At 42.0% G+C, this 14904-nt stretch overlaps 1 protein-coding gene across 4 annotated transcripts in view; it reads right to left on the bottom strand.

Moving 5' to 3' along the window:
* The window catches only part of MYCBP2 (MYC binding protein 2), a 457693-nt gene that overhangs the window by 277132 nt on the left and 165657 nt on the right, over positions 1–14904 (bottom strand). For all 4 annotated transcript variants that reach the window (XM_075061530.1, XM_075061532.1, XM_075061531.1 and 1 more), the window contains exons 25-27: positions 14039–14164; positions 13820–13947; positions 5273–5364 (exon numbers count right to left, since the gene is read on the bottom strand). In XM_075061530.1, coding sequence (XP_074917631.1) covers positions 5273–5364; positions 13820–13947; positions 14039–14164 — 346 coding nt within the window. The remainder of the gene's footprint in view (positions 1–5272; positions 5365–13819; positions 13948–14038; positions 14165–14904) is intronic.

Here is a 14904-nt window from a genome sequence, read left to right as displayed (position 1 = left end):
TTATTATGGTAGCACTGTGGGTGGGGGTGCTGAAGAGGATGCCTACTCTCACTTGATCCAGGTTCAATTACCAAGTAAGAGAGGCAATGACCCTGGTGGGAACCGTCACTCTGGTGCTCATGTGGTCCTTGTCTGGTGAGCAGACAGATAGAAGCCAGGCCTGTAGGGATGGTAGATAAAGCCTGGCAAATGGTGTCATAAGTACATGAGATCATGTGACTCAAGAGAGAAAAGCACACTGACCATAGTCTTTGGCGACTAATCCGTACTATTAGATTGCTCATTAAAACAGAAATCTTTCCGTGGGGAGGAAAGCTCTTGCTGAACGGGAATTCAGTGTGGCTCTAGAGGTTAAAACAGACTTATTTATTCACACAGACACCCAAGACTGCTAGAAGATGGAGTGGGAATAAAGTCACTGATCTGTCCTACAAGGACCCAATTGTCCAATTAGAAGAAAACTCTGATGTCTCTGATGTCTTATCTGGGCTGCCACCACAGAGAAAACTTTAGCAAATATTCTGGGTGCTTTTGCCAATCCAAAAAGAAGGGCTATGAACTGGAAGTGTTCCTGACCTATCATGAACCAAAGGAACTTTCTATGGGATAGATGACTATCTACGTGAAAACAGGAGTCCTTCAAGTTGAGAGCCACAAACCATATTCCCTCCTGTGGGATTATTGATATTGGTGTAACCGTTCTGAATTTCAACTTTTGAATAAAGATGCTATATTTATGAAGGTCTCAAATGGGTCTCTCTCCTGTGTCTTTTGGGGGGGGGATTAAGAAATGAGGGGAATAAAAGCCTCTCCACGTGATACTGAGGTGGTATTCACTCTATTGCCCTTCGTTGGAAAGGAGAGTCTGCCTCTTGTTGAAGAATCTCTTCATGAAAGTCATCCCTGAAGAGGGTTCAGGAAGAAAGTTTGTAGGAAAGGGCAGGAGAGAAATTCAGTGGAGTAACCTTGATAGATAGTTTCTAAAATTCAACTGTCTGTGGTGACAGAGTTTCAACTGTGGTGGGAAAAAGTGAGAGATGGCCCCCACAGATAAGCAGGGAAGAAGTGGGTGTCATCAGTAATGGCTGGCAGTTCTCAACAGATGCATCAAAGAGTGTCCTGGGCAGGTGGCTGGGAATGGGCAAACGTCATGGCAGCAGAGGGAACTGAAAAGTGAGGTCTCTAATTTCTGTCATTTATGAGGAGTCTCAATTGGACACTGATGACAGAATGTTTGTGGAGGAGGCAGCCTGGTTCATACACCTGCCTGTGATTTTTTCTCTTCAGGGTCGGAGTACAAATTCCCAGGGAGTAGAGTGTAGGGTCTCATCCATCTTCTTGTTAAACAAATCTGACTCCTCAAAAGGTAGGTCACTCTATGGTGTTCTGGACCTCTGCGGGGAACCCAGAAGAGTGAAGCCAAGACTTACGCTTCATACCTAAGCCAGTGGCTATGCTTTCTAGATGCTGTGTCCGCTGCATAAGAAATAGCTTATAAGGATATTTTTTCTCACTGGTTTGGCTTCCTTGATGAAGGATTGAAACTGAACTCTGTCCTCAGGGGAAGCTTGTCTTTAGAGTCCAGCAACCTGGAGTAACTGTTAAAATAGTATTTTGCTAATGAGGCCTGAAAGTTAGCAATATAGAATTGTAGGCTTGCGGGGGGGGGGGGGGAGAGGAGAGAGGGCGATGACCTCTCTTCCTAAAAGGTCCAACCTCTTTGAGCCCTTGTCAGCTGGGATGGTTTTCTGATGTTGTGACATTGGTCTCTTCATGACTGCTTAAACCAACAAGGAGTTGGGAACTGGATGGGAGAAAAGAAATTTGGCTTACTGATCAAGGAGAAAATATTCTCTCTCAGCACCTTTGGGTGTGAGTGTACAAAGAAACTAGGGTATGCCTGACCACTATCACTGGCTCCAGGATAGCCTCAGTAACACGGAGCACATAGGCTGCAAAGTTGGAGTTAAAGGTCCTGGGCCTCCTCCCAGGGGATGTCAAGTTTACTGGCTATCCTCCACAGCAGCTCCTAGTACTGTCTATGGAGCAGTAGTGGAGACAGTGAGGATAGAATAACTGCTTCATCCATGAACAAGGATGAGATTCCAGTCAGTACCTGTGGATATGGATCAACATCCTCCACCTCATACTCTGACAGATCCCAAGTAGGTGAGCTGTGGCATGACTCAAAGATGGATCCAGGGCATCTGCCATACAGGTCCCATGGGTGCCAGTAGGCTAAAGAAGGGGTTAATTGGCTCTGGGGGACCCTGTGGAAAGCATAATTGCAAGGAGGGAGTCTGGATCTCCTTAACTGTGCCAGGACTGTGACTAGCTGGAACATACGATTTGTCAGTCTGAAAACTGCTCTCTCCCTATTCGAGGGGCAATCAGTACCAAACGGCAGACGTCTGCCCAAGGGCTAGAGAAGAGATATCTTCTGTGTCATCAAATAGTTTCATCCTCTGGTGTGGAAATGGCCCTAGGTAGGATAGGCCAAGAAGAGAGGGGACTGAGAGCAAGGAAGGAAGATATCCTCCGGTGAAGTATAAATGTTCAGATGTCTTGGTGTTGGGGCATTCTGCTGAATGGGACCAATGATTCCAATGTGTCCCAAGAGTTCACAGTTGGGTGATTCTTCAAAGGAAGTGCCTGGTACTGCACAGAAGTCAGGTCCTGGACTGATATGAGTATGTTCACACAGCAACTAGATATCTGCAGTTGGTTCTTGCCAGCTAATTCGGGCTGGTGAGGCTCGGGCTGTTTTATTCCTATGAGATGGGAGCGTCCCAGAACCTGGGCTCCAGCAATTTACATAGCAATGAAACAGCCCCAAAGCCCAAGCCTGAGTCAGCTGGCATGGGCCAGCCACAGATGTTATCCTTAAAGCCAGTGGATATCGATCCCTGAGGGTTTTCAGAGGTCCCAAGCTCTTACGATCCATGAGCAAAGGCACACCCAACCTGGATGGGATCAGGAAGGGATGTCATCTGTTATGACGAGACTTGTACAGTGATCTGTCCTCATGATCATGAGAGTGCAGCCTACTCTCCAGGGAAGCCATTAAATGAGTAGTCCTTGGGCTTAGCAGCAGTAGCCTCCACTCCCAAGCTTGCGCTTGGAGCGGTGCTGCTTAATTGATTAGGAGTTCACTAATCATCAAGTGCATCTGACAGGAAACTGGGGACCTAGGACTCAGACTAGTAGGGGAGACATTATTGTGTGAATTGGTGCTTATGTTAAGTGTGATAGAAATTTTGCTTGGAGAGTAGGGCCGTAGGGGTTTCCTTTTTTATTATTATTCTACATCAGGGGTCGGCAACCTCTGGCACGCGGTTCGCCAGGGTGAGCACCCTGGTGGGCCGAGTCAGTTTGTTTACTGCCGCGTCGGCAGGTTCGGCCAACTGTGGCTCCCACTGGCCGTGGTTTTCCGTCCCAGGCCAATGGGGGCGGCAGGAACCAGCATGCGAGAGGGATGTGCTTCTCTAAAGAATATTTAGAAATAGGAATTTATAAACCTACTCATAATGCATGCCCTGTCACAAATCTAAAAAAACTAAGATATTATTAAAATGAAAATTCAACAGTTTGCAAAAGGTAGTAAGAAATTAACAGGATGAATATTACTTAAACTGTATGATTTGGATACTTCCAAATATATGGCGAAATAAGATACCTCTGAAAAATGCTGAGAGAGCAAGGGAGACACACTCAGAAATAAAATTTTAGGAGGCAGGACAGGTTTGAGCAACTCTAACACAGAAAAAGATTCTGTAACTCTGTTGAGCCAAATTTGGTTTCTTGTCTGAAAGATGAATCAAAGCAACAATATCTTGGTAAAAGTGTGCAAAGACCATGTGGAAGTTTACCAAATCTCATTAACAGACATTGGTTAGAAAGCTAGCTACTACAATTGACTTAGAATGACATTCAAGATCTAGGTAACTACATTAAACTGTGAGAAAGGTAGTCAGCCAGGTATTTAGACACAATTCCCCATGAAGAAAGCAAAACCAACTGAGTCAATATCAAATGAAACAGAAAACTGGATGTGCTTTTGAATAGCTTTCACAGACCCCAGAGAAAAGCCTAGGAACCTTTTCAAATTACATTTATGGAAAAGAAGTTCACAATGGGCAGGAGGGTTAACTGAAAAATATTGGCAGGATAACTGATTGTTCATAGTAGGATAGTCCCTACATTTGGCCAGTATTTAGGAATTAGTAGCTCCCCTCTTATTTGAAGAATATAATGTAAGATTAATTATCTTTTAGACAACCTCATTATCTTGATTTGATGCTATTACTACCCAGTGACTGCTCTGTTTTGTTTTTAAAAATGGAAAGTGGATTGTTTTTAATCCATTCAGTATTTCAATAACCCAAAGACAAGTTATAGGAAAGAATCTTGCCTATATTCAGAAAGTACATGAAAGGCCAAAGCACCTGCAATTGAACTTTTCTTAAAGTTGTTTTTCATTCACATGGACAATAAGTAAGGCAGTCAAAGCAGTTTTTTGCAGAGCACTTTCTATTTGCAATTATATGCCCTCCTGGTTACACCTCTTTTCAGTATCTAAGTACAATTTCTGTTCAAAGGGAGGCTGAACATATCACTAGTAACTGGGCACTCCAGAATCCAGACTTAAAGGTACAGATGTACTTTTGGAGGGTGAGTTGAGTATTGTTACAGAAATGTCTCATTCCTAGTTCCTTAAAATGTGAGTAAATTCATCCCTCCTCTCCCCGCTAAAAAGTCTCCCAATTCCAGCTGTCTTGCTATTTCAGTGAAAAATGCTTCCTTCTTCCCCACTCCCAAAATGAATCAAAGCACAATACAACGTCATCAGTTCAGAGAAATGTATCGATACATTCCACATTTGGACCTTCTAGCATATATAAAAAAGTGCCCTTCTGCTACAGTTCTCTAAAACATACTTTTTATCCTTTAATCAAATAGATACCAAAAGTAATGTCCACATTCCCACCGAAAAATAAAAGTAAGTGTGTTGATCTGGAGGGGGAAGGCTTTCACTTTTCCATTTGATATCTCAGTCTCCCTACAATATCTGAACTGGGGTTTGTTTCTGGTTTTTTGGTTGCTATTTTCACTGTTACCTTTCTTTTTGAAGATAATAAATGCAGCACTACATGTTAGAGAGTCTAACAAGACAAATTACTTAGCATACCTTCAAAATATGTTTAAAATGCATACCAAAACAAAACTAACAAGACAGTAAGCCTCTTTAGAGAAAGTAAATAAAATGATTTACCGAGCAGCACAATCATACGCCAAGACATCAGTTTCAGCAAGAAGGTCCCCATCAGTCTCATGATCTCCACCATCTGGACCCAATTCAAACAACTGCAAAAATAAAGTAAAATATTTCTCCATCTTTACAAATTTCATTCTCTCATTCTCATTTGCTTGTCATTCTTTCTTGCCTCTCTCTATAGCAGGGGTCGGCAACCTCTAGCACGCGGCTCGCCAGGGTAAGCACCCTGGCTGGCCATGCCAGTTTGTTTACCTGCCACGTCAGCAGGTTCGGCCGACCATGGCTCCCACTGGCAACAGTTCACCATCCCAGGCCAATGGGGGCGGTGGAAAGAGGCGAGGGATGTGCTGGCTGCGACTTCCTACCACCCTCATTGGCCTGGGACAGCGAACTGCGGCCAGTGGGAGCCGCAGTCACCTGAACCTGCTGATGCGGCAGGTAAACAAACTGGCCCAGCCCGCCAGGGTGTTTACCCTGGCAAGCCGCGTGCCAGAGGTTGCCGACCCCTACTGTACTACTATTAGTAAATATAAAAAAGAACAGGTATTTATGTTACAGTAACTGTAGTTCTTGGAGTATGTATTATTCTAGGTGACTGGCAATCGGTTTCTCATCTAGAAAGTGGAATTGAGGAGTCTTATCTGCTAGTAACTAATGACTATAAAATACTGCCTTTCCAAACCTGGCTTCTAATCTTGCAGTCAAATCAGGAGCATAGTATTTAAAGGAGACAATTACCCCAAAGCAGCTGTTTTGCACATCTCAGGCACGGGGATATTTCTGAAACATGCAGAAGAGGCAGCCTGAGCTCTCACTGAAGAAACCTTAATGTTTCGTGGAAGGGATATGCCATCCACGCGACAGATTCATATACATTGGGTAATTAATTCTTTAGCAGAGCTACTTAGACTAACAAAAAGATGGGAGGCCTTGTAAATAGTGAATATAACAAGGGCCTAGAAACATCTAAAGTATGGCCTTTTCTCTCTCCTGGACAAAAATGGAATTTTGGAAAGAAATCTTTAGACTAATTGCTTGGTTTCAACTGAAATGTGAAACAACTTTGGGAATAAACTTAGAATGAGGTCTCAACTCCACCTTTTTGATGAAACAATACAATTAGCCATGAAAGCTTGGCGTTCACTGATATATCTGGCTGTTGTGATACACACCAAAAAGGCCATTTGGAGAGTAAAGTGGTTAAGAGAACATTCAGAAAGGGGGTTCAAATTGAGTTGCCTGAGACCTGCAAGGAAAATGTTGAGATCCCAAGAGGGAGGGAGCTCCCTAACTGATGGGGTAAGTGTGATTCAACCCTCCTAAAATCTAGAAACAAAGGTGGGAGAATACAGAGCATGACTGAACCAGAATGTGGCATACTGAGATTGCTGCAAGGTGAATTTTGATTGAACTAATGGAGAGGCCAAAGAGTTTTAGTTGCAGAAGGTAGTCAAGGATCTTGGGGAAAGGGGCCTTCAAAGGGTCACAGTCATCGTGGGTTGTCCAGACAGCAAATCTTTTTTCACTTTGAGGAGAACTAAGAGGATTTCTTATTCCTGTAATGAACAGGCTCTTCAGTAGCCCTTAGCCAGCCATCATCTAGGCTATTACATGCAGTGATTGTACATCCAGACCCAATCTGTCCCCAGCTCTGTGATGTTGTTTGGACAGTCCTGAAGTGATACAAGGACAGAGAGTTGACATCTAGAGAAAATCTGTTAGCCAGAATTGTCTTTGTCAGTGAGAAGCTATCAGGATCAATGTATCTGCATCCTGTCTGATTTTCCCTATAACCCAGGGTGCCAAGGGCATCAACAGAAACGTATATAAGACCTCAAGAGTGTGGTATGAGAATTTCATCTTGAATGGATCTTAGGCTCAGGCACCCACAGAGCCACAGGCAAAACTTTGCATTCTCTCTGATGGCAAATAATTCTGTGATAACATTCTCCACTGCTGAAACATCAGTGAGGACGTAGCTCTTCAGAGATCATTTATAATTGGTGACACATTGACTGATAAGAAAGACTGCTAGCTTGTTCCCTGGAAGACCACCAATTGTGGTTATCCCATTAAAGTGACAACATGATCATTTTCTGGTTGCCTCTTAGTGATAAATGGGCAGCCCTCTGCCTATTTACATAATACATTGCAGATGTGTTGTATATAAGGATCTGTGTGACAGAATACTTTAAAGCTAGAGGAATGCCTTGCAGGCCAACCTAACTTCCTTAAGTTCCAGGACATTTATATGGAGTCTCATCCTTTTTGGACCATATTTCATTTATTTAAAAGTGGTGTAGGGTGACTCCCCAGCTTGTTCCTGGAGCAACTGTGACAGGTGTCTTTATAGATGGATGTGTAGAGAACATTCTGGGCATACATCCACCAGTTTAGTGATAAAAAGATACAAGCTGGGACTATAACATGTGCATGCACTTGATGTTTTTAAAGTTGATACACAAAGCTCAGACAGTTCCAAAACAGATGTAAGTGATGTCTGAATAGTAATGTCACATAAGTGAAAATTGACACATTGGCTAAAAGTTCGAGACAGGTTTGTACTGGGGTTGATTGGACAGAATGGAATTTCTCTTACGGAAGATGTGTATTTGCCAATCTGGAAGTGATTAAAGCTCCTATGAATTCTACTGTCTGTGATGGTTAGAGTGACAATTTGTTACAGTTTATCAGACCCAGCTCTTTGAACAGATTAAGGACGGTGTTCAAGACTGCGGTGATATCTTGCTGCTTCTGATCAGCCAATCATCTAGATAAAACTAGATACAAATGCTTTGTTTTCTTAGATATCAAGCTACAGTATTTAATACTCTCTGTACTGTGGCTAGATCAAGTAGCTGTACATTGTATTGATAATGATTGGGCCCTACTGTGAATCACAGATACTTCCTACGGGTCAGATAGATTGAAATGTGGAAATATGCTTTTTGGAGGTTCAAAGCTATGAACCAGTATTGTGCCAGTAGAAAAGGGATGATGAAAGGTAGCACTGCCATCCTGAATCTGAGATAGAATATGTATTTGTTCAGTCTTATTAGGTTGAAGATACGATAAAGATCCCCTTTCTTCTTCACAATAAGGAAATAAGGGTACCTGAATTCCATAGTTATCTCCTCAATGGCTCTTGGGCAAAGCAAGGAGGTCACTTCTTTCAGCTGACTCTTCTGGGAAGAGTTCCTGAAGAGGATGAGGTTGAGGTAGGGTCTGGAACTGCATCACGTACCCACCTAAGAGGACTTCTAGTACTCCTTTGTTGGCTCAGGTGTGACTCTTGACCTTCAGGTCAAACCCGCTGTCCCAAGGATGTTGTGGGGTGGATGGTGACTGTGGCAGAAGGTGATTTTCTTCATGGCTCTGGGTTTCCTCCTCAGAGAACCATCACCTCCAAAACACGCTCTTGCTGAGAGTGGGAAGGTGCTCTCAGTCTAGTCTGAGGTTGGTACCAGGAGGGCATCCATCTTGTGGTCAGGTTAAAAAAGCCCAGTGATCCAAAAGTAGTCCTAGAATCTTCTAATATTTATAATACCTCAAAAGCAAGGTTACTAAACAAGTCAGTTCCCTCAAAAGGTAAATCTTCTATGGTATGTGTACCTCTTCTGGGATACCAGAAGCCTTCCTCACTCTACAAGCTATGGCCACGGACCCATCTGGAGTATCAGAACCATCCATAGCTGCTCATATAGAGGTCTTTACCACTTGCCACCCTTCAGAGATTATAGTCGTTAATTCCGCTCTGGAGGAAGCTTGTTCATGAAGGGAGATACGTGTCAAAGTTCCTGTGTCAAAAAATTATATTTAATGTACTACACTTAGTAATTCACTCTGCATAACACCACATCAATTTGCTGTGCCTAGGTGGAGTAAAGTGGAGAAACAAGCTTTCCTCCCAAATATATCCAACTTCGAGAGGAGGGGGGTCTTTAGCTCTGGAAGTAGCCTCTGATGAGCCAAACTGTCTAGCTTTCTCCTGAACTGCACAGACTGCCAAAGATCTAAGGACTGGCTGTGTGCAGAACTGTAACACTTAATATCTCCTTCCCACTTGGTTGCTAGTTGGGGAAAAGGTAGCAGGAGTCCTTCAGAGAGCTTTAGCTGGCTCTAAAATTCCTTCATTTTTAAGCTTCGCTTCCATCAAGAACAGAGGATACCAAATAATTCAGGGGCTGTCTCCTTGATCATTGAGGTCTCAGTCTGAATAGCATATACAATTTTTGAGAAAGCAACTCCTGAAGGACTCTGAAATCATCCAGAGCTGGTAAAGGGGCAGAAAAAAATATATCATTAGGAAGGATAATGATCTTTGGGAGAAGTTGAAGGTTACTGGTCTAGAGACTGGGAACCTGACTCTTCTTCATCCATCTGCTCTTCATCACTAAGCCAAAAATTTTCTGAAGGAGGTCTTGAAACTGAGGCCACAGGAGAATAAAACCGCCTACATTTTCATGATGATCAGGAAGGAGACCCACTTCTGGAGGGTGGGCCCCAGAAAGCCCATTATGGCCCAAATGAGAAGTTGCATGGTTCACTTTGACCAGGTTGGGCCACTGCCATCCACGTGCTGGATAAGATGGGGCTCTGAAATGAGTGTTCTAGTCTGGAATCATCTCCTGATCTTAGTGAGCGGGGAACTGAAGATTGCTGTTTGGATAGGGGTGGAGGCATTGATGTGGTGCAATTAGGAGAGGGATCAGAGTAGATCTCCTCTACTGGTGGTGCTGATCTCTAAGGTGATGTCAGTATGGGGAGCTGAGATCTTTAAGTTGGTGCCAGATGAAGTGCCCTTCGTACAGAGAGAGATACTAGAGAGAAAGTAGCTTCCATCAGCAATAAATCATCAGGGAACATTACTGCCTTAACTGCCAGTGCCAGCTCAGATGTCAGTACTGAGATTTTCAGCACTGAGGTATCTATCCCAGTTCCAAGTACTGGTGTAGCCTTAAGGCCCTTTGATGCAAAGTCAGAGATTGAACAGTGTCACTTGCCCTTATAGTATGAAAGGGCATTGTGCTCAGTAGAGCTTGGAGAAATATTTTTGAAAAATTGTTTATTTGCTGGAAAATACAGTTTTTGTGGACTTTAAACTATTCAAGAATTTGACCCAAAATTGACTCAAATAGTTTTGGCCCAAACTTTTTTGGGGTGGTGGGACAGCTAGATTCACAAGGGCAAAATGGATGGAGGAAAAACATAGAATATCAGGATTAGAAGGGACTTCAGGAGGTCATCTAGTCCAACTCCCTGCTCAAAGCAGGACCAATCCCCAGACAGATTTTTACTCCAGTTCCCTAAATTCCCCCCTCAAGGATTGAACTCACAACCCTGGGTTTAGCAGGCCAATGCTCAAGCCACTGAGCCATCCCTCCTCTCAGGAGCCTCCTTTATAACCTTTAGGTCAACGATTATGGAAGTCACCTAGATGGGAGGTTCAAGTCCCTGAACCATGAAAGGCGAAGGGGAGAACTTGATCCTGGGTCTCCCACATGCCAAGTGAGCGCTCTAACCCCAGGGCTAAAGGTTATAAGGAAGGCAAGCAGCAACACCACAACCACCACCCTCACCTTCTCCTCCAGCCATTCTGAGACTCTAGCCCTTAATTTTCTTTTGCCATTATTTTAAAAAAATGCCCAGAAACTAAATGTTTCATTTCAGGACAAATCAAATTAAGTTTTTTGTAGGCTTAAATTTGCTGGGATTTTTCAGAATTTCAACCTGAACTCCATCTCCCCCTGAATTGCCTGTGAACCAAAATAAATAAATAAATAAAATCAGTTATTCACACAGCTCTAGTGCTCTCTTCTTGGGAAGAGAGCAAAGAGAGCTGCTCTTAGGCTTCAACTTCTCCTTTCTTTGGGGAAGGCCACTGCTGGGAACCCTGGTTAGTCTGGTGCTCTGACACCTTTCCACAGTATGGTGCCAGAGCAGCCATTAGTACTGAGGTGGTCCTTGGCTGCCGTTACTTATAGCTTGTGGGTGCTGGGACAGATTTTTTTCTTTTTTTACACACACACCAGTATCAGTCTTGGGATTCACACCCAAGCTGACAGACTGAGATACAGAGGTTGATGCCAGTTCTTCTGCATGTGAACTTCCTCCCAAACAGCTCCAGAAGATGTAATTTCAGCCAAGCATCCCTGAATTTTCATGTGCTTGAGGAGAATGATGGGCAGATGGAGCATCAGTCGGGCACATGGCTCTCACTGACAAAACAAACAATGGCTATGATCATCTGTAAAGGGGTGCAACGGTCATAAGACAAGCACAAAGGGTTTAAAGCACAAAGGGTTTGAATCCACCACTGAAGAGGTTTTGGTACAAAGTGAAAAATTAATTTTTGTTTTCCTTCTTCTTAAGGGAATTGAATTTAAGGAAAGGCTTTAAAAGAAATAAAGGGGGAATTTACAAGAAAATAAAGCTATAGAAAATGTGCTAGGAAGTAGCAGGCAGGCAGAGTTTGGGCCTGCCTCACTGCCACATACTGTAAGAGGGAACAGAGATGCTGGCAGGTGCTCTGTCCATTATGCCATCAGGTGAAGAGGCTCAGAGGCATGCAGGGCACAAGTGCGACCCAAAAAACACTGCTGTTCAAAGATTCTGATTTCACATGTATGAGGCATATGCACATCTTGAGAGTGAGTCACAGAGAAAAATGAAGAATCTTAGCTCTTACTGATCACCTGTAGTTCTGATTCTCCGCACCAAACCTAGTCATATGGCAGTCCAATTTGTTTATATGGGCACAGTTTCAGTTCTCCCCACTAGAAATGTTATTAATGATCAGAGCCTGTAAATTTCCTTAAAAACAGAGCCTCTTAATAATCCCACTTGTTTGAAAGATGAAGAGATCTCAGGCAGCAAAACTAAGTAACTGATGGCATGTGAATGACATATTGTGAATCAGAAAAAACAGGTTAAGTAAATTAGATAATCTAATTTGTTCCTTTCCTTTCAACATGCTCGGAGGCATTTCTGAAATCCCAACAGGAATTAATAATTCACCAATATAAAAAAAAAAATCAGTGAATGACCAAAAAAAAATCAAATTTATGGTAAGAGTCATTAACTCAGAAAAGTATGACCATCTTGAAACCTGGATTGTATGAAGTTACATTTGAGTAAACCCATAATAGAGAGTAATATTTTGAGTAACTCAATGAAGACCTAGAAAGTGAATAAAAATGATTTGTGCCTTTTTGCTTCTGTATAGTAAGTTCTTTTAAACAGTTATTTTTCCTGTCTGCTTTTTTCCTTTAAAATATCAAGTCTTTTCTTCATGATACATTAATTGAAACCAGCTATTTCAATACTGACATCAGTGGGGCTACTCAGTGCGTAAAGGTAGTCACAAGCATGTTTCTAGGATCAGGCCTTAAGATCGTAATCTCTTTCCAGCACAGATGGTATGGTCTGTGTGTGTTTGCATAGGGCCAGATCAACTTGCAGGTCAACGAAAATATTTTGAGGACACAGAGTTCTTCTGTCACGACTAGGAAAGATGACGGGACTTTTTGGACGTTATCACATTCTCTTTCTGGAAGCTTACTACTCCAGCTTTGATAAGGGATGGATGGGTTCCAGAAAATTCTGGAAAGCTTTTTGGAGAACCTATGTTGTCTCCATTTTCACATAATCAAAAAAATCAGGAAGAATTATCATTAGAAAAATCACTTGATTTTACTGCACAATTTAGCAAATGAATGGCAATTATTAAATGCATTATTTTAACTGAGTGTTGCCCGCAATTGCCTCCTTTTGGAATAGCCTAGTTCTCAACAGAATTTTGTTTATAGTTTTTACCACGTTTTAGTTAGATGGCAACCTGTATAACCAAGCCTATTATCTAGGTTTGAAGAGCCTTCTGGCAGTATATTCAATAACACTGCAGTGCGGGTTTATTTATTTTATTTATTTATTGCAGGGGGCGACAATATAAGGGTCACCCATTCCCAGCTATAAGTATGACAGCATGCTCTTATTCAACATTAAAGTTGCTAGTAGCCCAAGCTGTAATATTTAAGGAAAGAGTATCACCATATCACCACCTCTTCAAAAATACTATCTGAATTCTCCTTTCACATTGAATGGAACAAAAATCACTTCAATGAACAAAGTTTCCAATCACTTCACCCACCATCAATGAAGAGCTCCAAAAGTTAACAGAAATGCTACTTAGAAATTAAGGACAAGTGGTAAAGCATTTAATTTAAATTTGGCCAGGACCTTAGTGCCAATACCCCTGTTCTTGAAAATGCTGCATAAGATTTTAAAGATGAGTGGCAAACTCTCAGTTTTATATCTCCTCCATACTACAATCATCATGAGGCACTGAATCAATATTGCCTCAGTGGGGAGCCTGATTCATATTCTTCTGTGGGTTTTTTTATTTTTTGATGGACAGCTTTTACAATTGTACCGCATTGCTCCCTCCACTCCATTAGTATAATCATTAATAAACCTTATCAATTCTAAATTACATTTCTAAACTCAATCTTAAAACAGTATGTTTTGAAAGAGATCATCTCTTACCTTTATTTTAGCAGTGTATTCACCCCTACCTCCAAAAAGGCCAAGACCACCAAGTAAAATGTCAGTATCGGCATAGAAGCGGATAGCTTCCACTGAATGGGCTGAATAACCCCAACCTCCTCCATGACCTACAAGGAACAAATAAATTATAGATCTATATAGAATCAGATTTGTGTAATGAAAGTCAGTTTGTGCAGCAAGATTACACTGAGTACATACTTTCAAATCTGTTAACCACACTATAATCTTCCTTGGAATAAACTTTCATTACTGCTTGAGTCTCCTCCTCTGTGTTAGCTACACCCATTTTTAAGTCCTGCATAGCAGCCAATGTATCAAGACAACCTGAAAGAAAATAAAAAGAAATATTCAATTTCTGTAACTGGATACCACAATTGGCGGAACTATGATGAAAAGCTGAATGCTCCTAAAGAAAACAAGGTATCAGCAGCACCATCATCTTTCCCCTCACCTACATAAACGTACTGTAGCAGAAGAATAGTACTTTGCCTCCAATTACGCTTGAAGAAGTCACTGTGGTGAAATATATAGCCTTACCACTGAAGACAAATCCTTTTACTAAGAATGTGCTCTCAACAGACTAAGAAATATTTGACTAAACCTGTTATGTGGACAATGGCATACAACCTCTCAACAACAGCCTTACATACACATTCCTCCTCTGGTGTCAGGTATGCTTTATATACATAAGTGAAATGAACAGCTAAAGCAAAAGTTTCTCACCTGACTATCAGTCTCTACATATTCTTACCAAATGGGTCAAGACTCAACAGTAAGATCAGGATGGAGAAACTACATATAGAAAACAGATTAGCTGTACGAACAGGGATCCCAGCTGAAGTTAAGTATAGCTCTATGCACTTTTTAATCCATTTGAGAGAGTCTTTGCTTAGAAATAGAGCTGGTCAGAATTTTTCTGGCAAAATTAAGTCTGTAGGAACATGCTGATGTGCTAAAAGTGAAATATTACAGGGTCAACAGCTCCATGGCTAGAATCTTGTCTCTGGGTAAGATGTCAATAAGAGATCTGTTGACTCCACTGTAAAAGTACATTTTTTCCAGAT

The sequence above is a fragment of the Chelonoidis abingdonii genome, chromosome 1, assembly GCF_003597395.2.
Source record: "Chelonoidis abingdonii isolate Lonesome George chromosome 1, CheloAbing_2.0, whole genome shotgun sequence".
Classification (NCBI taxonomy): Eukaryota; Metazoa; Chordata; order Testudines; family Testudinidae; genus Chelonoidis; species Chelonoidis abingdonii.
Note: the sequence above shows the minus strand (reverse complement) of the source record. Positions and strands in the feature narration are given on the sequence as shown.